Raw genomic sequence first — 27,872 nt, 5'->3', positions numbered from 1 at the left:
TTTTTTACTTAAGCTTATTTTTTCTTCCTTTGTAAGTAACCTTTCAGTTATCAGTGAAAAGGCAAGGAGGAAGTGTTGTGGATTTCCCCTACAGGAACTTAGACAGAAGTGAACTTAACCCTCTTGGTTTAGGAAAAGTGGAGGACGTGATAGTGCAGTTCTTCAGAGATGATGATAAAAAATGAGAAAAGCCTTCCGTGTGGGCCGCCTGACTTGTTTTTCTTTATCACTTTCTTCTAGTGCAGTGACTTGCTGAGCTGAACAGCCAATCTAACCCTAACCCTGAAACAGATGAAAAACCACCAACAGGGGTCCAACTAGTGCCGATGCACCATCCTCACTATTCATATGTTTGACTGCATTTTGCAGATGTGTAGCATTACATTTTGAGAACAGTCGCCAAGAGTGTTCTGAAGGAAATGTGTGGTTAATTGTTGTGTATCAGCTTCCCGAGCCCAGAAAAAAGCAGCATCTCAAAAATGGGTCACAAGTTAGTGATCTTCAGAGTTCTTCTGCTTCTCTTTGTCTGTTTTTATCTTGTGCTGCTTGTTCTTCCCCCTGGTTGTTCTTTGGACGTAGACTGCTGGTTTAAGTTCGTGTGCTCAGCTGGTTGAAGTGTGCAGACTGAGAGGAGCACAGAGTCAAAGAGAGAAAAACATCTTGGCGTCTCATTAATTGGAGACTGTGCCAGATGCCCACTGGCTACAGATGCTGCTTCCTGCACAGCTGAGAGATGAGAAGACAAGGAAAAGAAGAGACAGGAAAGACAGAGATGGAGGAGGGTGGACAATGGAGGCGAAGGAGTAGCAGGAGGCAGGGAGGGGGTTGAATGACGGGAGAAAGATATTGACAAGGTGATTCAGAGGAGAGTGGGACAAGGAGGAAGGGGGGCACTGAAGTACGATCACAGCAACATGCTAGATATGGCTTGGTGTGTAGGTGGGTGTGAATGCTGCACTTGACTTTTCTACTTAAAGCACAGAAAAATTACATTTGACGTTTGTTTTTATAAGAAATAATGGCCTGGCGCATCTGAAAAGTCTTTTTCATTGGAACTTTTTCACTGGAGTAAGTTTGTGAACCTTAATTTGGACTCTTCTGAGCTGGGATGCAAACCAGCCTGTGGTATATAATATCCAGTGTGAATCATGGCAAACATGCCAATTAAAAACATTGAGGTGTATATCAGGAAATATGCTTATTCTGAATACAGAGCGCAGGTTTTACTCCAGTGTACCACTTTTCTTTTTTTTTTCATGTAAACTAGAGGTTTCAAACTGTGAAGTGTGCCTCCCAAGGGACACATGGGAAAGAGGGGAGGCAGAGTTGCACAGAGGGACTGTGTGCAGACACTGTATGCAGTGTGAGATTTAAAGGTCAGGTTCATGCTAGTGTTCTAAGAACAATAGCAAGTTAGTTGCACTTTTCCTCGCTTAATTGCAGTCCCTCTTGTCATAAAACAGTAAACATCTGTACAAAGAGACGTCAAACAGATAGTTAGTGCCAGCATGACTCACATATCATGAGGATACCTCTGACAGCCACCACATTTAAATGTACATAAAACATCTGAAAACTATGTGCTTTAGAGCTCTAGAGGTTGCCTGAGCAACCATGTCTCCAAAAAATGATGTTCCTACGCAACTAAACAGAAATTACAAATATGATTTGAACAAAATGTAATCACTGGATGGATTATGTTCCTGTGCAACACATTTCTTAAATGAATGATGCACTACATCTATAATCAGTAAACGTGTTTAGAAACTTCATGAGAAACAATTAGGCCTACTTCTAGTAGTGTACTGGTTGTTGATGCAAGTCATAGAGTCTGTATCTGGAGAAATGCTGTGAAGGTGATGATGAGATGAGAGAAGCAGCTGAACTACATGTACGAGTGCACTCCAACTTGTCATTGGTTGTTAGTTGCTGATGGTGTACACAGCGATGATGATGATGATGAAGTAATGATGCCCTGACATACAAAACAGACACTAAACACAACAACACAAAATGTTTTTTAATAACATTTTTATAATCACTGTTAAAATGTTGTTGCTTAGATGGGAGTTCAACTCTGTTTTTAGGAGAGTTGAACTTCCTCTGAACACTAGAGAATTGTCAGACTTTGGAAACTCCTGGTCCAGAATAAAAGGGACTTGGTTCCACTTATACATGTTCATTTTGATTTTCAGCACCACAAACTACCAGCAAAGCTAGTTACTGTGACACATTAAGCTGACGATCGGCTGACGATCGGCCGTCGGCCGGCGTCAGGCCGAGTGTCCGTCAGCCTACACGGCACTAGTCAGACCCTTGCTGGCAGCATGTTGACTTGGCTTGGAGAGACTGGTTAGAGTTGGACAGGGACACAGAGTCCTTTTCCTTTTACTTTGACAAACACACACCAACACTAACAGTGGACACGGTCTTCTAAATATGGTACAGTAGATAAGGGAATAGAACCTTAGATGTAGGAGTCAACGTGTACAGTATATGCTCTGCTGCATCACCCTCTCAGACAAATACCAACCCTCACATGAACACCTGAACCAGAACCAGATGCTCTGCTCATGGCCCCACAGCAGTGCTTAGCACTGGGCAGCAGCACTTGCATCAGCCGTTCTGCTGTTGTAAAGCTGGTGGTGAAAGACCGTTGCTGTTCACAGCCTGGCTTCCAGCTGGGCGTAGTGCAGAGTGGAACAGAAAAGAGAGAGCTCAAATGAGCCTTTTTAGTTTTAGGGCAGGAGAAGCTGTTGTAAAAAGACACCGTATAAAGTGGATTTGCACTTTTCTAACTTGATAAATGATATAATATTGTTGTAGTGAAATCCCAGAATAAGATATAAAGGCCAAAATAAGCATAATATGACCTCTAAGTAAGTAATTGTTTTGGCCCTCTGTGTTCTGTATCAGCTGTCACGTTGGTGCACAGGCGCACCCTGATGTCTCTGTTTACCATCAGACAGACTCTTTGTTAAAAGAGCAACATGCAAACAGACTGGGTGCCTGGCTTTAGTAGAGAACCTCCACTTGTGTGCCGATGTAACTGATTACTCCACTCACGGGGGACATTTCATTGTTTATTAAAAAAAGATGTTTGCCGGCCTAAGAACTTGTGCAATATGTGAATGTGGGGGTGTGAGAAAGGCTGACTGTGTAGTGCTGCGGTGTCTTAAAATGCTTTGGTTGCCATCTGAATCTTTTACAAGTGTGTAGGTGTGTCTGTGTTTTGCTTCACATTCTCTCAAAGAGTCCACATTGAGCGTCACTGACAAAACGCAAGAAGCTGCTCTTGTTTAGTTTTGTTCAGCGCACAGATATTGTTTTGTTCTTATGAAGCTAATTGTATTTTGCTGATTGTGTACCATTTGCAAACCTCCTTTTGACCACCAGTCATTTGCACATGCATGTTTTCCTTAAATAGGAATTGCCTGAGTCGCTCGTATGAACCCCCTCTGTCACACTTAGAACATCCAGATGCATTATTGAATACTCCAGACATGCATGTGTCATAACACAAAACAAGAGTTAGAATTTGTGAATGTACATTGTAATTATCCAACAAGAACAACCAATGTACATGAATGAACGCACCGTTTAAACGTGCATAACCCATTGTTAGCCTGCACTGACAGAACAGGCTACATGCATCATGATGATAGCTTCATGGTTGGACATCCTACAAATGATAAACAGAAAACAAATATTAAAAAACGCACAGTTTGAATATTGGGCTTCATCACGGAAAAAAGTAACCAGAAGCTAATCATCTTAATGCAACTGGTCTGTTGCATTAGTATGTGTAGTAACCCATTGTTCCAGAATCCCGCTCATGTGTATCAGCACTGGGGCTCAGCACAGGGAAATTTCAACCTATAAATAAGCTACTGTGGTCATATTCAGCTCTCTCTCACAAAGCATTAGACAGCAGGTGGAATTCATTCTCCTTTGCAGTGACTTTGTTTCTTTGGAGTACTCATTGTACTGTATATAAATCAGCAACATGTTTTGCATGTTGTCCTGTTTTAAGAGAGAGAGCTGTTTGTGTTTCCATATATTGGTTATGCAAAAAGCATAGTGAGTGGATTCAGAAACCAGTGCTGATACCTTTAGAACAGCGTAACAAACCTGGGTGAAATATATTTAATCAATCAATCCAATGATCAAATATTTAATGATACAAGACAAGTCAAACCAGCTGCTCCTTATTGGGGTGTTACGCCAATTGACTGCTTTACTTTAGCATTTGGTGTTGCTACACCTGCCAAGTGCTCCATTGTATGATATATGGTACTAGACCAGTCATCAGGCTGCTCTAATACAAATTGTTTTCCAGCTGACCAGCACTATAAAGTGTTTCAGTATGCTACACTACTGGGACTCACACTCTCATACTGTATGGTAATCCCATACTGCATATTAGTTATTGTTCAAGCAAGATTCAAACCTTCTTTCAAATCGCATGAGAAAATAAGCAATGAAAAGGATTTAGCAAACGGTCCGTTATCACAACTATCAGCCACTCCAGTATTTCACCCACGTCTACTGCATGATGGCGCCTGCCCACAATTCATCACATCATCTCTTTCCATAACATCTTCTTCCCCATCTCCTCCCATCCTTTCCTCCCTCTTTCCTTCCCCCGCCGCCCTGGGGTCTGGAACGGGTCAACTACCCGCCGTGTGGTCTTTGCCTTTTGTGGTAGGTACTTCCATTCCCCAACGGACACTAAGGAGCTGCTCTACGACCCGGCATCCGTGATGAATGGCGACACACTAAAGTTCTGCCTGAAAGAGGCCTGGTGCAAGCTGTCGTTCTTTGTCCTCTCCTTCTTCTACTATCTCTACTGGTAAGCATGCAACAGACAGTGTGGGAAGACAATTGGATTACATTAATCTGATTACAATAGTTGGTTGAAAAAACTATGAAACTGAACAGAAGCTCCTCAAAAAAAACGTTGTTTTTGTAGGGAAACGGTGAAAATATGAAACAAGATGTGAAAATTAACACTTTATTTTGAAATTTTCACATTTGATTCCAAATCTATTTCTACTATATGGTCATTTAACATGGTTTGATTTTCCAGTGCTGATGAAAACGTGCAAATCATTGAATAAAGTACCAATTTCTCTGGCAATCGCATGCAACTTATTTAATTCTGTAGGTTTGGTCATGTCTACTTGTCGAGGTACTACTGCTAATTCATGCAATGTTAAGAGAAGTTGATTCTTTACTTCACTGACAAGCACTGCAAGTAGAGTGGAGAACACCTATGCATTGGTTAACATGTCCATTATTCTGTGTTTTTATGCTTATATAGGTAATTCTTTCAAAGCAAGTATTTAAAGTGTGAATGAAATTGCTTTTAACCTCATTCTTACCTGTGTTTTTGCTAGATATTCTGATGTTGTGTGATAATAATGCTCCCGTGTTCCTGTCCATGTCTAACAATGCTGTTAATAATCACACTGGATTCTTGTTCCATGTGTCATGTGGGTGCTGCAGTGTGTGGAACCTGGAAATATCCCTCTAATAGGTCTTATCAATGGAAACACTTAAAGGTACAATCCTTATATTTTTTTAACCTTTTATTCAAGGGTATTACAGACGTTGAATAGCATATCCTGAAAGGAATTTGCATATGGCCACCCCAGTGTTTGATAAATTTACTTGACCATAAAGGCTGAGTTTGCCTTCATTTATTAATATGCCATATTGTATATGCCTGCTGTGGCTATATGGGTTTCGGCTTTAATCTCAGTTTAAGATTTTTGATGACCGATTCCTTGACAACTCAGAAAGGATTGCAACTTTAACATGGAGTTGTTCTTAGATTTGTGTGATAATGCTGAGATCAAACATTTAACAGGTGCTGTAAGACACCATCCTTGTAGGCAAATCTGGTGCTATTAATACTGAATGTTTATCAAAGCAATACCACACAGATAGAAAAGCAACATCATGAGCAATGATCATAATTTTGTCTCCTTAATTTCCCATGCAACTAAACTGTAAACACATTTATTAGGGGAAAACATGTAGTTGTGAGAAAACTTGTAAAGAAACTGGCCAGATTAACTTTGGTTTTGTTTAGGCACCATGTCACATATCTTACCACGTAGTTAATAGTATGCCTCCAGCCAAGTTTCCCATCCGGCCCACACTCTCAGGTGGTGTCTTCTCACAGAAAGTGTTTTCTTTTTATTAGGAAAGTTAAGTTTGTTGAAAACCAATATATTTGTTGTCATTTGACAACAGTCTGCTACAGTTTATTGAGACAACATCTGGAACCAGTAAAGGTAAAGGTGGTCCAGACAACCAAATTAACAACAACAGCGTTAGGAGGGAGAAGGGGGGCAGTAATAGAACTTCATGTCATTTCTTCATGAAAATTGTATAATCTTGTATCAATGGAGCCTCAGAATAAAATGTAAACCCTAATTTAAACATATAGTCATGCTAGTTGAAAATGTTATTTATGTGATTATGTTTTTCATGAAAACAAGTATGTGATTACAGTTTAGTTGTATAGAAACATAAGATTGTAAAGCAACATATATTTGGTATATTTGTTTGGTTTTGATACAACAACTTGTACTGTTAACCTTTACAGTGCATTTACCAGAGAGATGAGCTCTTGCTTTTTGTTCATTTTTGCATTTTTACTAGACATTTTTCTGGATGCATTTTTTAATAATCATCAAACAGATAAAGTTAATTCAATTATCTACTGACAGACAAAACATTCTTTAAACTACAAGTTACATGAGGAATGCTCACTATGGTATGAGAGTGTCAGGATTTTTCTAACCGTGTGCCACTCTCCAGCATATTAGGACTTTAGTTTGCTCCCTCCTGGCATGAGATAGTAGCAGAAAAAGAAAAAAAGTGGCTATTGATTTATGCTCACATTCCATTCATTGTCATACCAGCGCCCACATCGACGAGCAGATGCAGGCTCAACAACCTTTCAGGATGACTTGAAAGGAATATTCTGGGTTTCAGCCCATGAACTATAACATGTATACATGTATAATTGACACGCTTTTGTTTGTTTTGCATATCAGATGTCTTCAACTTCCACACATTCATTTAGCTTTAAAGTGGTTATGTACCAGACAAGATTAAATGAGGCCCTACAGTCATTCAACAATTATTATTTCATGGGTTCTCTGTATTTTATTTTTTGAGGACTATGTCCTGGAGATGGCATTCTTACCCTGTCATGGACACCGGGTGTCTATATCTATAAGCGGAGTGTTCATCTTCGGAGCGTTCATTTAAACCATCTTGCTTCTCCATCTCACCACATCTCATCCTTTTTTAGCTCATGTTGGATTGATCTGTTGAGACCACTGACGGCAGCAGCAGCAGCAGAAGAAGAAGTGAGGTACTTCTCTAAAAAGCAGGGTGATGGCTCATTCACTTCTAATTCAACTGAATGTGTTCTTCACTGTGGTTAATACACATATACTATATTAACAACGCTGTGATGTTTAGAACTACAGTTGATAAAAAATAACTAGAATCAAGACTTTACTGTAGGTTGTACAGTTTTCCTTTGACACATCGAAAATAACCATTCTCTCTGTAAGTGTTCATGTTCACGGGGAGTGTCTCCTCCACAAAGTGACCAGCCAGTTATAGAACAGTATGACATGGTACTGCTGACACCACTATGGGATGGTAGAGTATCTGAACCAGGTTGAGTGTGATTGAATTCATTGTGATTCATGTGGAAGGCTTCTGCAGTTCTGCTGTAAGGACTAGAATATTTATTGGTTGGAAACTTTCAATTCCATGCTCAGTTCCTGCGACCTCCTGACCACATGTCCAAGTATCCTTGAACACGATGTAGCTCCATCATCTATGTTCAGCCATCAAACAACAATTTAGTCGTAGTAATACTACTGTAGTGTAAAGTTTTATTGTGCAATTTATTGGGAATCAAACTAGTGATAGCATGAGAATAGAATAAATTCACAGAGCTACAAAACTAATCTACAGAAAACCTTTGTCAGCACCTGTCCACGCTTTGGAACACATTTCTAAAGTATTTCTGTATAAAATATTTCATATTTCTGAGAACTTCTGTAACAGTAAATATAAAATGTTGTTTTGATAAATATACTGTATACAAGTGGTTGAATTGGAAGTGAAGCAGCCTGAGTTCTGCTCCGTGGGGCTTGTTTGTGTTTTCTTACCTTGGCCTCCCCTGAATCCAAACACACTCCAGAGCTACCCCTCACACTCACCATCTGTAACCTAAAGACCCTTCTCACAGTCACAATAAATCTTACTAGCACAAACACACACACACACACACAGGCACAAAATCCCACGTATGCACATAATGAAATTGTGCATGCTGTCACAGACACGCAGCTGAGCACACGCTCTCCATTCGAGTGCTCACCTCCACACCTGGGTGACAGCGCGTTTTCAATTCATTTTGGTTTCTCACTGGAGCTGATCTGGTGCAGATGTCGCACTGGAACTATTCTATAACTCTTGATTTTTGTCTAATACAGCAGGAGGAGGGAGTCAGAGGCTCAGAGGGCATTGAGGAGACAAGTACCTTGCTGATTTTTTGAGAGGCCAATATAATATTTCAGTAAACATATCAAGAATTAACAACCAGTATCAGATCATTCTTTCAATCTGTGCTGTTTTATTTGACCTCTGACCTCCATCCTCTGTCTTCCCTTTCTCCTCCTGAAGCTGTTGTTTCCGTCACAGGGATGCTGTGTGGAATGTGATACACTATGGTGACAAAAATATTCCCCATGCAATTGTTTTCTATATAACATTTATTTATTCCACTTGTTGTTCTCCTGGAATGAAACCTGGCTTTTCTATTTGCTCTTACACACACACACACACACACACACACACACACACACACACACACACACACACACAGTAAACCTGGGAAGTCATGAAGTCACCAGATGATGATTCATACTACATGAAAAAAGGTGTTTATCATTGATGGTTATGCTTGTGGTAATTAAACAGGATCTGGTGGCTGTAGCTTGTAGCTAAAGCTAAGCAGGTTTTTTTTGTTACCAAACATAAGCGTGTAGGATTTGATTTTATAACATTAGCCATTGAACGGCATGACAACATGCAAAGCAGGAGGCTTTGTTGGCTTTATGTAAATAATACAATAATAACCAACCTGAGAGCGTGCGGCGGATGCTGTGGACACAGAGTGGTATTAGAAGATTACAGAGCAGGTTAGTGTGTCTGTCTGGATGTGATCCAGCTCACACATAACATGCATGGTAGCATGCACTCTAATAACTGGTAGTAATTGGATGCTAGCTCGTTAACACACATTCCTGTGCTATACGGTGTCATATGACAAGCTCAGAAATAATCCACATTTGTTCTATTGTTCCGACTTAATTGGACTTGGACAGATGTATAAAACCATTCCTGGTCAAATAGCTCTTGGTTTTAGTCGTGACCTTTACCTGTTAAAACTCTTTTTATTGTTAAAAAGGAAAGACTTATTATTGGGCATAGCAAATACATGCAATTTCAATAACCAAATTAAGCTTGCATTTTAGGAGGCTGCAGTTAAAGCCTGGGAAAACATATGAAAAAAGAAGAAACCAACAAAGCATTGACAACCATATGTCATGTTTGATTTACTTTAATTGACTTTAAAACCGTTCCACTCAAAAATGAAGTCACCTGATGCCAAAAGCTGTTCTGTTCCTCGTTTCCTCAAATATATGCTCTCCTATGGTTTTGTCTTACTCTCTTTCTCTTTCGCTGTGTCTGTGAGTCAACCCAGTGAACTTACCGCCTTCTCACCAGCAGAGATTAAACAGAGGCGTTAGGTGCCCTCAGAAGCCTCTGGGATGAATACAAATGTTTGGAGTCATTAGTTACTGTCAGCGAGGTGCTGATCTGTACTTGTCAAGTCACAGCTCAGCGAGATACGTGTCGAATCCTCAGTCTGTGATTTTTTTGCTGTTGTTCCATGCAATCCTCTATTGTGCCTTTTCATTTTCAGGAGAACATAACAGAGAATGGACAGATGATCACATGCTATGTTGACCACTCTGCGATGCTCACCAGTGTTGTGATGAACCAAAAACACGTTTTACTCCAGTCAAATCACTTTGCAGCAATGTTTGTTTCGCAGCTTCTTTTACACATGTTCATTGCATTACATGATGCTCATCAGCTTCTGCTTTTTATTTTGCGTTCCAGTGGCAACTTCTCCAGAGCTGCACTCATGTATAGGCAAATAAAAAGGGACAAACATGCCAGGAAGGATTGTTGTTGGGTTCATGGTTAAAATCCTATTAAATATGTATTAAACCTTATATTATACATTCTAGTTATTCTGGTTTTAAATGCACATCTTGCACCCCCGACCTGCAAGGGTTCATCTAAGTGATAATAATAAAGACCGTACTGTACCTCAGCTCGAAGCGAAAAGAGAATCCTAAAGGTGCTTATGCTTATGTTAACTTACTTGTACCTGTGATTGACATCTGCTGCCACTGTATCCTATTTATATTTTTATTAGTCACTTATACTAATAATGAACCCTTTTTTATGTCCTATCTGAGTGAAGAAACTGATAAATCATTAGTTTTTCCCAAAAGCCGAAGCTTTCTTATGTTTTCAGCTCTTAACCTTTCTCAGCTTGGGGACACTCGCCTTCAGTGGCTGTTCTAGTAATGTGTTATTGGTGGCGTGTTTGGAATATTAGTTAAAATATTAGTCTCAATCAAAATCCTGATTTTAGAAGATAGATTCTACAGACAGTTCTTATCATAAACCAGGTACCTGCCACCTTTCCGACTCTGAGGCTGCTGTATTTGTCGCACAATTTAACGTGGACCCAATGCGAAGCAGGATTACTGACAGAGCAGCAGGTACAGTAGCTGGCCGCCTTCATGGAATAAACATTTGGCCTTTAGAAAAAACCAATGGGACATGTGAACACAGCTAAAGCCTGAAAAAAGCAGATGATGACAAAGAAGCTTCAAGAGGGAGATCACATCAAACGTGTGCTGTCAAAAACCCAGATAAGTCCTCCTCTAAGGTCTCGCCTTTCAAGTAACCAAACAGACAGACTCCCCGTTTAATCTGCAGCCAGTGGAGATAGCAGGATTGAGATGAATCAGCAGGAGAACTAACTATGGATCAATCAAACGTTTGAACGTGAAGTGTCATTTTTGCTTTGTCACCTTCTGCCTCGTCTCACGTCCCTTTTCCTGTTTCTTCTTCTTGTGTTTCAGTATGATCTACTCCTTGGTTACCTCATAACAACTGATTTTTATCAGCAAATGCAGAGAAATAGAAGCGACTGTGGAAATGATACACCACACTGGCGTAGTGTGAGTCTAGAACTGAAAGACCGGAAATTTAGAAGTGTTTTTTTTTTTTTTTCTATGGGGGATCGATGGGGTTGAAGCTCATGTTCTGCTTCACCCTCCGAAGGAAAGGATACGTGTTATATTGACTGTATATAAAGAGTGAAGACTAAATCTGCTGTTTACAGTTACACAGGTCATAGCGAGACCCAAGTTAATCACTGCCTGGCCACGTTTGGACCACACACGTGCACACACACACACACACATAAACGCATCCACAGCCTCTCCTGGAGCGCTACCGTACTCACTGTACAGTGCTGGTAGCCCAGAGGACGAAGAGCACAGTAACGTTTGCACAGTTTGTCTCAGGCACGGCACGGTGAAGGACTGTCCAGCCCAGCGCCGCTCACCGACCCTCAATCATTCCTCGTCAGTGTCTCGCCACTCTGTAGCTTCTCCGGTGAGTCAGAAACCAGGGAATAATGGACGAGTGGATGCATGGATGGATGGGTCACACTGTACAGAAAAGAGAAACGAGCTCTGGAGGCAGCACCAGGGCAGAGAATTCTCTTTATTTTTCCCTCTGGACGGCACACGCAGCCCCACGGCCTGCGGACCTGTCTTTCTCTCTAACATTACGTGAATGGCTTTCGTGACGTGTGCATTTTGGTGTAATCTTTTAACGAAACGCATTTCTAATTGATCTACTGCAAAGGTATTCTATACAGCAAATGCCTTTTTAGTGTCGTCCTAGTGTCATTCTATCGTGGGAAACTTTTCTAAAACTGAAATATTTAAAAAAACGGAACCTGTCGAAGCTTTTCTAGTAGACGAGCACACATTCTTTGCACAAATAGTGTCTTTGATCTTGCACAATATTTGCAATATTTGGCTATATGTTAGAGATATGTTAAGATAGTCTAGCCACACGGGTGAAGGTCTTCCAACAGGTAAAGAACCATCCAGCCCTTTTTGAAGATGGGGAGACAATGTGAAACTTTTTCTAGCTGTATTTACACCATGGACCAAATGTTGTCTTTCAGTATTTGAATTAATTTGTTACTGTCTATTTGTGAGATACTCATGGCTTGCCTCTATGCTCTCTTAAAGACATGTTATTTTCTATTGTAGCCACAAACACAATAGCACAATACGACTAGTGAAAAAAGCAGAGGATAGAAAAGGTGCCTAGCATTAAACATGTCTTTCTATCGGATTTGATTCAGAGCAATTGTAGCAGATGTTTTGTGAGGACCTGTCTGAGGGGTTCGACTGTGTTGAGATGCCATTATGATTCCCAGAAAGAGAGGGGTTCCCTTCCATAGGCAGGTCAGAAGTCGTCATCCCTGCAACTGTGAAGGACTTCAGTCTTGCTCACAGACGTTTCTGCAGCGCAGGAGATTGAACCTGCAACCTCCATGTGTAGCACCGACCGCTTCTTCTAGATCTTCACCGTCATCCTCTCTTGGAAAGCTCACTTTTCGTAAGGCAAAACTCAAGGAGCCGATAGGAATGCCCAATTCTTGTTGTTTTCTCTTACTTTAATGCTTCATTTCTTTCCTTACTGTGTATGTGACTAACCGTTGAATTCAGATACTGTTTATGAAATAAAGTATTTTAAAATCTAAGGCTTGATCTCTCAGTGTGCTTCAACTCATCATGTCGTAAGATCTAATATACAGGTTTATAAAATTGGCACAAGGGAACCTGACAGTTATCTATAATGATGCTTTGTCCTCGTATCTGATGCTAAAAGTCACTTGACTACAATAATAACATATATTTAAGTCAGTGTTTGACACCTAGCAGAATAATAGGAAAAAACTCCATTTACCAGGAAAATGACCCTAAACATTGAAGTAAATTTACTACAGACACAAAATGTCTTTTCAAGGGACCCACTTTCGAAGTCCTTGAATTCAATTCACACCACATAACCCCTAAAATATGGTTGAACTGGGCCATCCTCAACAGCTCTGTTTCAAAGGTTCACTTACTTTTTCCACCAGCATGGTAAGGGTTGACTGGGCGTGTTTCATATTGACAGGGGATTATAAATTGTCATTTATTGTTAGCTTAGGCACAATGTTCTAAAAAGATTAGATCACATTTGCTGACAAATAACCTTGGAAAAACTGAATCATTCCAAAACGTTTATCTTTGTACTGTACGTAAAAGTACCACAAATACATGCAGTCCCTATTTTTCATCCCACACACTGCTGACCTTTTGGCACCTCATCATGTCTGTGTATGTGTGCAGACTGGCAGTGATGTGTTTGGATTTGCCCCCCTCCCCCCCGTACCTCATCCTCTCACCTCCCTCTGTTTCTGTTCTCGTCCCCCAAATCCTCACCAACATCCGGCTCTCCTCTTAAAGCTGTGAAATGACATTGAGCCCTTGTCCTGCAGCTCTGGCACACTGTGCTCAGCCGTCTGGAACCCGAGGTTTGTCTGTAAAACTCTGTTTCTTCAACTTATCACAGCAAGAGAGCCCATTTTAATCTCACTCTGTATGGGACTGAAGCTCTCTGATGCATATTGCTACTTTCTCCACGTGAAGGCCCAGCAGAAAGAGGCTCTGTAACTCACGTTGAGTCAAACACATAGTTTTCCAGCTGCGAATATAGAACGGTGAGTCAGCTTTTGTAGATATGTGACAGGCAGAGCTACAGGCCATCTAGTTTCTTCAATGTGAAACCAAGCCCTGAGATTCTGCAGCTTTCAATTTCAAACATATTCTTAAGGTCTCTTATGTTATGAGGCGTTCCTTTCTAAATGAGAGGTCATTTAGGTCTTCATACTTCAAAGACGGAGTGGTGCAAATGTCTGGATCTAGCTGGACGCAGGTTAACAAAAAGGCACAATATTAGTAATTTATTAGACACAAACCCTCTAACTCAACAGAATCTCGACTAGGCTTTGTCCTGTGGAATCAGTCTAACAGAGGAAAAAACAGGATGAATGACAGGAAGTGTGACAATTGGTGGTTCTCAATTCCCTCAATTGATTCATAATCAGGGAGCAACATTTGAGGAGCAATACTGTCGCTGAGGATTTTCTTTTTCACTGTAAACTGGTAGGAACAATAGAACATTTTTCTGTTTGACATATATTATTTCCTACTGAAATGAACAGCATTGTCAATGAGATAAGGAAATCTGATGTCTAACAGTAGTAAACAATTCCAGTTGTTTATAATCATTTCTATGAGACTGAATGTCCCCACAGTATGAGTTGAGTGTAATTATAGCCTCCAATATATTTACATCGTTTACCTTTGTTTAAATTTTTTGAGCTGATAATACAATTCTACCAATCAATATACCCACCATCTGGATTGAGTAATTAATGAACAAACACCAATCAATGTCTCGGGCAACAGACATAGCTGCACATTTCCCTAAAAACAAATTTCTGCTTACTTATTATTTTGAATTCAATTATTTAAATGCAAAACACTTTTAACAATAAATTATGATTATGCGTTGTTATTTTATATATGTATATATATATATATATATATATATATATATATATATATAGATTTAAATAGAATTTGGTGATGGATCTTGTCTAGACTGGATGCAGCTGCTCCTACTGTGAGATCCTATAGGCTCTCAGTTATTGAGAGTTTACATTGTTTACTAATGGGGGAACATGCAGCTTTGAAGCCGTGATGATTTGGCTCTGTTACTACTAATTGTACAGGGATCTTACAGCACCACAGAGACTGTGCAGATGCATGTTTATTCCCACTATTCACTGAAATCAATATACAACTGCAAAAGAGCAGCATTTATGCAAATCAAGTCATCAGTGGCACACATATTAAAATAATCGCCTCGAGCAGGAACACGGAAACTTACATAAACTGAAAACGTCATCACCGCATTAACGCTGAAGCAGTTATGGAGGTGAACTACACAATCCTTGATTTAATAGCCAAATGGCCCAGATCCATGCATGGCTGATTAAATGTTATTTGGAAATAATCGTACCCCCCTGGATACATACCTCTTTAATAGGGATTTAGAAAAATGTGACTGGATTGGGCTGATGAGAATAATTTCATGCTTCTTACTCATATAAATCATATGTTTTAATAATAACTATGTTTGTTTCTACAAAATCTTAACTTAAGAAGTGTCACTGGTTCAAGCGTTTCAGATATGATGGAACTGCATAAGGAAATACAAGACGTGAGTTGCTGTCTCAAGCTAAAAGTCTAGACAGATGAAATATAAAGACTAAATTTGAAAACAGCTTGAAACACACTGGTGAGATTACAAAAAAATAAAATGAAACAACAAGTACATATAAATTAGTGATGAGAAATCTCACAATCAATATGTTTTAGGATGCCAGTGAACTTAAAAATAGGACATGCAGTGCAAGTGTTTATGCAGCAAAGTGTTTATGCAGCAAAGTGTTCAGCGGGTTCATGGTAGAACCTATCAGCAACGAACAGTGGAGGATGAAAGAGAGAAAACAATTCTACAAACTACAAAAACCGATAGGTTAATGACTGCTGATGGATAAATATCCATGGGTCACTACTAGTTGGCAGATATTCCACATAACAGGAGAGAGTTGGTGAATTCCTTTAGTTCCCTCTGTTCTTTAACTCATTTTAAGACAACGCATAAATCTAAGAATTGTTGTTTGTATCATGCTTCATCTTGTTTGCTCCCTCAAAAATCTGCCATTCATCTTATATTTGTGTTCAACATCAAAACCTTTGTTCCCTTATTTGCTGACCGAGTCACGTTGTTGTCACTTTTCAAGTTCAATGCCATCTGAACGCTCCCCAGGCAGCTGGTTGTCACAAAAACCTCTGCCATCCACTGTTTTTGTTTTTCTCTCGCCTCCCCTGGAGACTCCTTCATCCTCAGACAAAGAGATGGACAGAGAAGGGTCGGGGTGGCAGATGCAGCTACTGTAAGCATTATGGGATGATGTGTGGTGGTGGTGGCACTGTCCTGTAGAGCTGGACGGGCTGTCTGCCAGTGTCCTGTGCGCTTCAGATGGCCATCCTGTCACAACGCATTACTCACAGCACCTCTATTGAGAGGAGGATGGTTTTACCTGAGTCTACATGAAACAGCAGCCGTACTGTACCAGCAGCTCAGAAACCCTGCAATCGTCTAAAGGGTAAGCAGGTGTGTGGATGGACAGATGGCTGATTTGTCAAACTGAACTTGAAACAGCTCATCCTTGTATGTGTATCGTTCCATCATACCGGGCGACCACAACTGATGGTGCATATTGATACTTGGCTTTTCTGGTGATATCCACTGATCAATGTGAAACAGGAATCAGGTTTCAAAAGCATCTGCACAATGCTTCTATACCTAGCACCACACCATAGCTCCTCAATATCTATCGTAAAGCGGTGAATATCACTAGAGCTAACTTTACCACCCCCTCTCCCATTACCACAATGCATTTCTGCAATGCCAGAGCTGCTGTCAGCTGGCCTCTTTGACTCATGACAATGTCAGTCAAAGTGTGGGAGATGTCCTGTGCCTCCTACTGTACATCATCAGCAGGCTGACAACCAAAGAGCACAATCCACGACCAGTAAAACCTGGTTAATGTGAACTGTCAGTCATCAGAATAACCATTCCAGTGATGCATTCAACTCTCTCTTTAGAAGAAATGTGTGTCTTCCAGCTGAGATGAGTATTCATGAGAGAGTGGATTAATTAGGCATTAGTACAAAAAGAGAGATTAATCTTTTCTCAACGTTATTGATCAACCTGCCAAACCAGAAGAAGAAAAATGAATGAATGAATGGATGGATGGATGTGCAAACAGGGGTTTTCTATTACAAACTAGAATCCCTGGAATCCACCCAACAACATCCCCTATGTTGACAAGATGAGCCTCCTTCCTCTGAAAACATTGAATGTACTGTACATTAATGTTCCTCTGCTATCCATTATTTACTTACAGACAAACATGATCATGAACTGCAGACGTACAGTTATCCTGGCTCGCAGGTGCCTCTGAGACGCCTGGATGGCGTAACAAATGAAACACCTTTTACTTAACTGTGGGTCATAGCACATGCTCACAGTTATAAATGAACATGCAAACGACAGTAATGTGCTGAGAGTGTCTCCAGGCTCCAGGAGCAGTGGCTTATCTAACTTTAAATGGATTCATTATTAAAGTTATTAAAGTTGTAGCAAAAGACTAATGACATTTGAACTTCAGTAACTATGCGACCCAAACCTCACACTAGCTACTGGTTAAAAAGCTTATCCAACAGATTATTACATTGAAAATTACAATTAATTTTTACAATATTCATAACTATGTCATGTATTCAGTGGCTAAACTAGACCCTCGAGTCTCTTGCCTTGCCTAATCCCAACCTTTTTTACCCAGAAACGTCACTGTATTAGTGAGAAGGTGGCCTCTTCTTTATCACACATTTGCCTTTGTAGACTGAACTTTAAAAAGGACTTCCCAGCACAGCAAGGTGGCACATCAAATGACAACCGCCTCCGTAAATGGAAGGCGTGGGGTGCTCACGGCAATTGCTCATATGGGGCGTATAAATGGGCTTTGAGTTAGGAGGACTTGTTTGTCTGCTAACACCTTCCTGATAGGGAAAGTGTCCACAAAATGTGTTATCATTTGATTTGGGGTTTGACTCCCAGCATGTTATCACTGTATAAACTTGTAATCTGTGTGCAAATGCCACTTATTTGCTGTGCAGAAAAGCATTTAAGGTGATAGGTGTAGGTAAAGACGATTATAATAATTAAGTTTCTGCTGCTAAATAAATGGAGCATAGCAACGTTGGATAGTGCTATTTTATATTGTTCTGCTGAGATCTTTTATCAGCATCTATCATCAGCATCATTCGGTACCCAGAGGAGAACTTGTCTTCTTGTTCCTTTTGTTTACTCAACACCAGCATACTGTTGAAAGGTAAGGTCTCGGCAGTGTCGCCGTCTTTGTGAAAGTTGGTGTTTGGCTGGAGCAAAGTGCCAAAAACACCTTTCTGCTTTGCAGTGTTACATCCGTTTTACTGTGAATTGAAGGTGAAAATGTTCATTTTTACCACATTTTCTTTATATAGCAATGTTGAATATTTCCAACAAGCTGCAATTATCAAAATGCCTGGATTTGTTCTTGTCCATGACTCAGTTCTTTCAGGTTTAGCCGATGTTTTTTCTAAGCTTTGTTTGGTTAAACCTACCAGCTCACTAAGTCCATGACTCAAGTTGAGGACATGCATACACATACTGCACATACTGTTTTATTAGCATCTTGATTATGATTTCTGCCGGAACTGATGATATTTTAGTCTGATGCTTGAATGCAACATAATGTGGACACTGATATTATATTTTTACTGGTGTAAGCAGATGAACTGCAGTTTGGACAAGCAGAATAATGGCAGGGTGCAGCTAACACCTGGAGGGTCTTTGGCACTACTTGATAGAATACCTAGAAAGCCTCTGTCTAAAAACAACGCTCCCAGCTACTATTTAAACAATGTGATTAGGAATAGAACTGACTGTAAGCAGTGAAAGCCCACAAGTATAGAGATACAAATATTACTATTACTAGTCCCATGTGATTATACAGTATCTTGGTCAGACACAGGCGCAGGGCTCTCTGTAGGAGGGCTAATTACCAAAGATATGTTCCTCTCATTGACGCTGAGCTGACCTTCAACACTGATGCATTAACCACAAGGCTGGCAGAGCTCACACAAGCTCCCACACACTCTGTGACACACACACACACACACACACACACACACACACACACTGCTGAGAGGAACTGTCTGCTCTCCTAACATGGAGAGTAACTTCAGGGAGCTGTTAGTTCAGGGCCTTTAACTGAGAAACATCTTTAGACATGAAGTCTTTACTGTCTATCTCCTAAGAGCTTGAGGTGCAGCTCTGAATGTGGCGCTCAAGTTCAAGTGTTACAGAACAAACATTTTTGTATGGCAGCAAGTGTGAAAACATCTATTGACATGATGCATTCTTTAGCTCCCTACTGCCCAACTACCTCACTGTAAACTTTACCCCTAACCCTAACCAAAACCTAGTTCTATCCCTAAGCCTAACACCTACTCTAAACCCATTCTCATTGTGAGCACCGGCTATATGTCTTCATTTTAAAATGTCCTCAGTCAAATGGTTAAAAATTCATACTGGTCCTCACAATAAAAAACACATTTTACTAAAACTCCCCAGTGTGTGTGTCTGTGTGTTTTCTGCACTGATCAATATTTCTACAGTTAATTAGGTCACAATGACCTGTACATAGTGCTGGTTTTACCGACTGCAGGCACATTGTCACCACTGTGACCAAACTCACTTCCTGATACAGCGGGCAGCTTATTTAGTGGAACGGCTGGGAAAACCCATTGTACACTACGTGTCCAAAATAGCAGAGAGGCAAGGTTAGTAAAAACAGAGCCAGTAGAGCGATGGTTGTTGTCAGCTGGCCAGAAACACAACTCAGAATGAATGCTAATGTTGCTTTGTGTCTCTTGGATATTGAAACAGTGAACTGTTTGCACACAAATGTCTAAACGTCATGGCTGATTAATTTAATCTGATGACAAATTGAAATGTTGAAATTAGATATTGCAGTGTAGTACATGTTAGCATGATAGGAGATCTAAAGATTGCATTTCTGCTTTAAGACTAGCACTTGACAGAATATCGTAACTATTGCATATATATTCTACATTCTATATACTATATAACTACATTACACTGCAACAAGAAGCGAGTTTAAAGGAGGTTGTTGGGGCAGACATAACATGTAAGACTGTCACAGCACAGACCTGAGTCCCAAATGTGTTTACATTTAGGCAGGAAAGCTCTTTACTTTGGGCTAGAGGAAGACTGTGCTTTTGTTTAAAGGTTAATATATCATTACTGGTGCCAGATCACAATCTTTCCCTAACTTTAACCAAGTGTGGTGAAAGTACACAACTATAAATAAAGTTTAATTGAAACTGGACAATTACAATCATACTCATTTAGACATATACACATTGTCTGGGAACATTTTATGATATAGTCAGTATCAAGGTATTTGTGTCCAGACACCTAACAAGTCAGTACAAGATAGGTCTGATTGTTTTACTGCTACAAGAGACACGTACCAGGTTTTCTGAAGGTTTCAACAAGTCAAATTTGTTTTTAACAAACATGTTAGACCACTTTCACTGCAGGTGAAAACCAAACTTATATGCATACACAAAAAAAATATGAAGGATATGAATAATTTCACAGGTACGTTTAGGACAGTTTGTATAAGTGGCCATATTAAGCGTAATATAGGCTTTCTTTTTTATTCTGGGAAGCAGGCTTCCAGAGCAGGTTGTGAATAGTTGTGAAAAAATGTAAACATCGCTATGTCTGGCATGTAGCTGTATCCGTTGTTGTTTTATGGTTCTATCTTTGGGAGGATAATTCTCCATACAGCCAAGATATGTCTGCAAGATATGTCTGCACAGGTACTTTAACTGGTGCTGGTCACTCCCAGTGTCAGGGCTAAGCCCTGCTGCTGTGATGCTGCTACCACCACCGCTTAGGTCAATGTTTCTCTGGGGCAGCTAGAGTTTAGGTTTCTGTTTGCAACTGTGGTAAGTGCTAAGTTGAGTGTTTACGTGGAGGTTGTGATTCTTGCAGAAACCTTCTCAGGTTAGCTGCCACAGCTGAGCCTGTAGGAGAGATGCTGTATGTATAGGAGCCAAAAACAGATAAGCAGTTATGGACTTGAACAGTCTGACATTACAATATAGGGCATTTTGAAAAATCTCTCAAAAACAAAGCATATTGGCCAGACTGAAACCTCAGGCAGCGTAAAAAAACACATTCACCTCAAGCTTTGGGCCTTTGACTATACTTTTGTGAAGCAATCAAGCATCACTGTTGTTAGTAGTAGTGTAGGTGCACTGAATACACTGCAATCAAAACCTCTGCAGGTTGAGAAGACAGTTTTAGTGGCAACTTAACTGTTGGTGCAAAAGGCATTGCTGTAGGCGGCACTACTTTTTCAAGAGTACACACTCCAGCAAAATAATTATTGCAACACTGAGTAGTATCAATCTGACATTGAAATAATCAACGTAACCTAAACATCATCCTTTATATGATGAACCCTAATTACAACGGTTTCAGGAATTGTGAACTACGGTAACTTTAAAGATATCCAGAACACAAAATGGTCCAGCTTTATTAAACATTCATCTATACTAATCAGCAAATCCAATGTCATTTCTACTGACATTGATAAATCTGTTACTGTGTAATTCTCTAGTCATTCTAACTTCTATCCTCCTCCCATCTCTCTTTAGGCTTTGCCCATCTCTGTATCACTCTGTTCTTCCTCTCTTTTTTTTCTCTCATGCCATCCCCCCACAGGCTCTATGTCTAGCATGCCAGCCTTTCATCTGCCTATGTAGGATACGGACACCATAACTAATGAACAAATGAAGTCTGTGAAACACTAATTTGCATACAGTACATACGTGCAAACATTTGCAGTGACAAATGCACATGAAACGTGAACACACATGAACACAGTGACAGACTTATATTGAGTGTCAAAATTTAATTTCCTGAGTTTTGCATCTTTTTCTACGTAACTTATTTTTGATTTTTGATTTGTGGATATGTGAGTTCTTTATGGCTAATTATTTACAGTGTAAGACAGATCTGAGCACAGTAAAGCAATAGGTTACATGGGATTACGCTAATCTAATCACAGCAAGAATAAAAGGCTAAATGGCTGTGTTCTCACCCTACAGACACCAAATGCAAGATAATGTGTCATTCAGCAATGCTCTCGGTGCTTGTATCAACACGCTGCATGTCTTTGCAAACTAATGAGTAGTCCATAAAACTCCACAGCGCACCTTTAATATTCAAAGTTCAATTATGATGTTAGGAATACAAAACAAATCTTTACACTTTCTACTGCATCAACTTTGTTGACTCATCAAAGTCGGGTGGGAATTTCATTACATCTAGTACAAATGTCCACTAGGACCCATGAATAAATAAATAAAAATATGAGCTAAGTATTTCATTATTATTATCACTATGGAAACTGTAACTTCACTACAATCTAGTTTAGTCTAGTTTTTGAATGGTTTGCTTCTGTGTTTACATTTGCTTCCCCTGAAGTTTTTTATTCACCAGGATGCATAGTAAGCCAACTTTTTGGTTGTGCTTAGACAAATCTGTATTCTGCATCTTACCTGCTTGTCACCTCATCTGTTGGCAGATGGGTTCCACTGTCTTGTGTTTTTTCAACACAGAAAGCACCTTCAAAACATAAGCTCCAAGAATAATGTAAAAAAAAATAAATAAATAAAAACTGAAAGCTACAAAAGCAGCGGACCCATAGCTACAGAGGCTGATCACATCATCTTTTAGAACTGATGTCCAAAAAAAACAAACACCTTCACTGAAATAAATGGACAAAACTTCACCAACAGACGTGACACCTGCCAGTCCCTGGATGATGAACAAAAAGTCACACCACACACTTAAGACTGTAGGTTATTATACAACTTTCTGGAAATTTAAGGAGTGCTACAATACTTGGGCTGTGATTTTGTTTTTTACATTCCATCTCACACAGTGGAGTGAGTTATTTTGTTTATAGATGTGCTGGTAGTGTTCCTTTGGCATTGAGACATGAGTTGTTTTGTCTTTTACATAATTAGGACTGGAAGTAGGGTTGTGTTTAGAGTGCCAGCCTAGGGAAATAGTAGATTGATGTGGTAATAACAATAAGTTGATTTTATGCTACCAGATGCTGAGATAATATCAAGTGGAGTGCCTGGATTTCCTGATGGCTGGAAGTAAGTTAGCCTGTTGAGATGGATGCATGTCTTCAATGTTGCTGTGTAGCCACGTTTGACTGAATACAAAGACACAGCTGTTCTCTATTTCACACTGGGTAGGGGTTCTGCCGATCTCTAGAAGATCTCTAGAGAAAGTTGGGAATGGTACTCTGTTTTACAGTGGCAGACAAGCACTGTTACAAAAGTCGTAGCAAAAATGTTCGGTGGAGGTCCACAAGAGGCAGCTGAATATGCACACACTGCTAGGGCAACTTAATTCATCTTTAAGCCGAGATGTGATTTGATTGAATTTTGGGCAGTAGATTATGAGAGAACCTGTTTGATCAGATGATTAATAGAAACAGCATTTTTAGAGTTTCTCTTTTGGTTTTTATTTATTTTTAATGTTGAAAGAAATTCATTTTAGTCCATCGAAACAGCTTAGTTTTTATTTTATAAACACACACCAGTGACAAATCATCCACCCAAACACCTTCTTACATCACTGTTGTTAATAAATGTAGAGCTTAATTATTTAAAACATATTTGGCATCAGAACAACCTAACTGAAAGTATTAAGATAAACTATTGTTTAGTTACTATAAATAAGTCCAATTACATTTACAGACAATAAAGATAAAGACCAATATAACTTTTAGAAGGAAGTTGATATTTATTCCACCTAATGTAACATTATATGGTCCATGTAGCTTTTCCTACTATTTAAAGTACATTTGTGAGTTGAGACTGATTCTGTGATTTACACATACTGAAGCACAAACTCACACACCCACACACATAAACACAGGGTGCTATTATGAATTACCATGAGTGGAATTATTAGAACTGTGCCTGTCGGGGTTGTGTGAGGATTTATGAGCTATATTTTCTATCACCGTGTTGTTCATATTGTCTTTTTTTTTTTCTGCAGTTAAATACATACTGGATTATTACTTCATCTGCCTCCGTGTTGAGTCAGCTATTGTCTGGATTTGTTCCCGTAGCTGACAATGACACTGTCTGTCCTGTGTGTGTGTGTGTGTGTGTGTGTATGTGTGTGTGTGTGTGTGTGTGTTCATTCGTCCCTGAGCTGATATGTACAGGCCAAACCTGTGTACATTTCCAGGCACACTGGTGCTCAACCGGCAGGCTGCTTGTAAAGTGAAGTACAGCCGCTGGTAAGACAAAAATAACAACACCATTCAGACTCGTACTGTCTATACACACACATACATTCACACGGTGACAACAAAGCTTGGACAGCTCTTAGAAAAGAAACAGCTTATACCACAGTGTCATACTCCTGTGACAGAGACAAAACTGCGAGGAGGAGAGCCTGTATCAAGTGTCCCGCTACCTGCAAAGATGTCTTATAGTAGTTGTGACCCTAGATGCAAATATTTGATGTTTTTCACTGTGACACTGGAACCCAATAAAACCTATATACCAGAAAAATAGACCGGTGTAATCATGTACAAATCAATTCCTAACAAACAGACACACCAACCCCAAATCTGCAAATATAATTTGTAATCCCCACAAAGCTCATCAAATATTTTTGGCCAAATATTATTAAGTATGTTGCAGCTGCAGTACACTTTAAGCACATATTGAGTGTTTCATTTCAAATCCACTGCTGTGGTGCACAGAGCTAAAATATGTACTGTATGTATGTATGGACCTCATTATAGCCTTGTACATTTGCGACCGTTATTCGAAGCTTACAGAAGTGGTGTGGAACAGCTGAGATACACATAGGCACGAGTACAGGATGAGCATGTGAGTTAGACGTCTTAAATGGGCCACCCAAATGGTGATGGCAGTGTGCAAGCTCAGCTGACACAGTGGACGAGTCAGAACACAGCGTCACCTTTAATTCCCTACGTCAGTCGATTTGCTGCCTCATAGGTGAAGCAAGCCACACGTGATGTACTGGAAACTGAATTTCCATTGGGTCTAATACCACAGGTTAACTTTGAACTGATAAGCCTTTAAATATCTGTGTGGATATTACTGTCTCTATTCAGGATGATTTACATGCTTCTTGACAAAGTTATGCAACTTGACAGAAATAAAATTCTTTAACACCAAGGCTTGATAAAACCTTTATAGATACAGACTGAATATGTTCTGAGAGAAAAAATGATTTGGCAGTGTGACACATTAGTTCAAGCTGTTTCAGTAAGTGACCAATTTCAACTTTCCATTTCTGTTCTACAACGCAAATAGAAACATCTTCCTGAATAGTATGTTGTGAGCTTCAGTCTAGATAAAAGGACACCTCATATTGTTAGTGCATATGCCTAGCTTTAATTTTAACAGTCTTTCTATTCTGCATTTCATCATCAGTGTAGCATGTACACTGATGAAACCTGTGTCCCGTGTAGGACCTGCTTACTACTGCAGGTCCAGTCTAGGCAGCAAAGAGCAGAAGATAAGATGAGCTGGGGGCCTTTTAGGTTTAAGTGGAAATTTTGAATTCTGCTTGTGATGGAAAATAAGGCAAGAGTAAAAACATCTTTAGCGTTAAAGAAAGTTTGTTTTTTGCTCCAATCTGTTCGAATCTCTTACAATTTTGTTTAAAGTAACATTGTATCCAAAGTAGCTTTAGCAGTATACCAGCTGCTTTTCAATACGTTGCATTCAGGGACAGTACATAGTGCAGGTGATCCTTAATGTGAGGCATTCAGGGACAGTAAAAAGTGTAGGACACCCATGTTTCGAGAGGTCCCAACCTCGTTTAAAAATTAAAAACAATGATCACTGGCTCAAAATCCATGTGGAGAGTTGTTAGACCCCTACTTCAAACACTTGGAGGAGAAGGTCATTTTACATTAAAATGAATGATTAAGCTCTCAGACATTGTCGGTGTCGGAGACAGCTCAGAGATCTCAATTTCTGTGGGCTGAGTTAGGTTGAGGGTGTTCATTGCAGTGGACTGCTTGGACCATAAATGTCGACGAGTGCTAAAAAAGATTTGGACAAGGGACTAATTTAAGTGAATATTAAAATCTCCCATGGTTAGGTTATCTACGCAGTAAATCACAATGAAACTTAAAATAGGGGCTAGGTGGCCTATAAAAGACCACAATGTGAAACAGTTGAGATAATTTAGCCTGGGTGGAGCCATTGTCATTAGCAATGCTAATGTCTCCAGATATGGCACTGTACATGAACCAGATCTATTTCTCTGCAGGGCCATAAAGAACATTATGCAGACTGACTGTCAGCTCTACCAGACTTCCTGTCTCTATAGCAGAGAAAAAGAAAAACTGGCTTTGCATGGCCAGTTAGCTCTGTCTGTGTTCACGCTACAAGCAGTGGTGACTTGCAACACACACACACACACACCCTCCAGTTGTCCTGTCATATGCTCTGCAGCCTACAGTCTTTGCTCCTCACTCCTCTATTGTTTTTTTTATATATACTGCGAGAGATGCCTCGAATAGACCCCATCGTATTAATAGGTTTGTGAGCCATTCTGAACATGAAAACTAGTCAGTCCCATCAGTTTTTCTCCATGATATTTCAGCAACTGCTTAGTTAATGCTGCATTATAAAATAATAATATATATAGATATCTAGTTACTGCTGTGAGGCAGCAGTGCTAACCACTACACCAACGTGCCACCTTTTGAGTTTCATCGAAGTCAGCAGTATTCATTTACATAAAGCTGGAAAGGGTTACAAAGTGATTTCAAAGACTTTTGAAATTCACCATTCTACAGTTAGTCAATCTACAAATGAAGACACTTTAGGAGCGTGGCTACTCTAACCAGAATTGGGCAGGCAGTCCAAATGACCCCAAGACCACAACAAACACTTATTAATGAGGTAAAGAAACAACCCTGAGCGACAGAAAAAGATTTGAGGACATCATTTAAACTGGCTACAGCTGTGTTGATGAGTATACAGTGGGTAAAACATTGAACTAGCAGTTCTGTGGTGTCCTGTCTATGACAGGACACCACAAAGGAAGCTGCTGCTTACTAAAAAGAACATTGCTAAATGCCTATAGTTTGCCAAAGAGCACATTGACACTCCAAAGTAGGACTGTGTGTAAAGAACACACAGTCCTACATCTATCGTAAAAAGAACACAGCACATCATCATGAAAACATCATCCCATTTTTAAAGTATGGTGGAGGAAACATCATTAATGGGGCCTGTTATAATGCCTGGTCAGCTTGCAGTGATTTAGGGGAAGATGAATTCCCAAGTGTATTAAAAATTCTTTAGGATAATGTGAGAATGTCTGAATGTCAGCTGAAACTCTGTAGAAGTTGTGTGATGCTACAGGATAATGACCCAAAACACACAACAGAATGGCTTCAGAAAAACAAAATCCAGTGGCCAAGTCAGAGAGTGTAGGTAACATTTTGAAATGCATGTGAAAAAATGATCATATTATTATAATATAAAAACAGTAATGCTTTCACATTCTCCTGTATCATTGTCTTATCATTCCTTTAACCTCACATATGTCTCTTCCTGTCATTTTTCTCTTTCAATTTCTTCTCCCGACCAGTCTTATCTGGCCACCCTCTTCTTGCCCTCTCTCTTTCATTCCCATCCTCTTCTCATCTCATCTTATTCTCTCTGCCATTTAATACAAGGAACCCAGTAACAATGGCTCCTCAGAGAGAGCTGCAGATCAATTTCCCTGCCCCCGGTATTGAA

General features: G+C 39.8%; 1 protein-coding gene across 2 annotated transcripts in view; it reads left to right on the top strand.

Moving 5' to 3' along the window:
- cnih3 (cornichon family AMPA receptor auxiliary protein 3) overlaps positions 1-11,422 on the top strand; it is a 51,122-nt gene extending 39,700 nt beyond the window's left edge. For both annotated transcript variants that reach the window (XM_026341609.1, XM_026341608.1), the window contains 2 exons: positions 4,709-4,852; positions 11,271-11,422. In XM_026341609.1, the coding sequence (XP_026197394.1) occupies positions 4,709-4,852; positions 11,271-11,298 (172 nt within the window). In that variant the 3' untranslated portion in view covers positions 11,299-11,422. The remainder of the gene's footprint in view (positions 1-4,708; positions 4,853-11,270) is intronic.
- Positions 11,423-27,872: the final 16,450 nt, after the last annotated feature.

This window comes from Anabas testudineus, chromosome 24, assembly GCF_900324465.2.
Source record: "Anabas testudineus chromosome 24, fAnaTes1.2, whole genome shotgun sequence".
NCBI classification, from domain to species: domain Eukaryota; kingdom Metazoa; phylum Chordata; class Actinopteri; order Anabantiformes; family Anabantidae; genus Anabas; species Anabas testudineus.
Note: the sequence above shows the minus strand (reverse complement) of the source record. Positions and strands in the feature narration are given on the sequence as shown.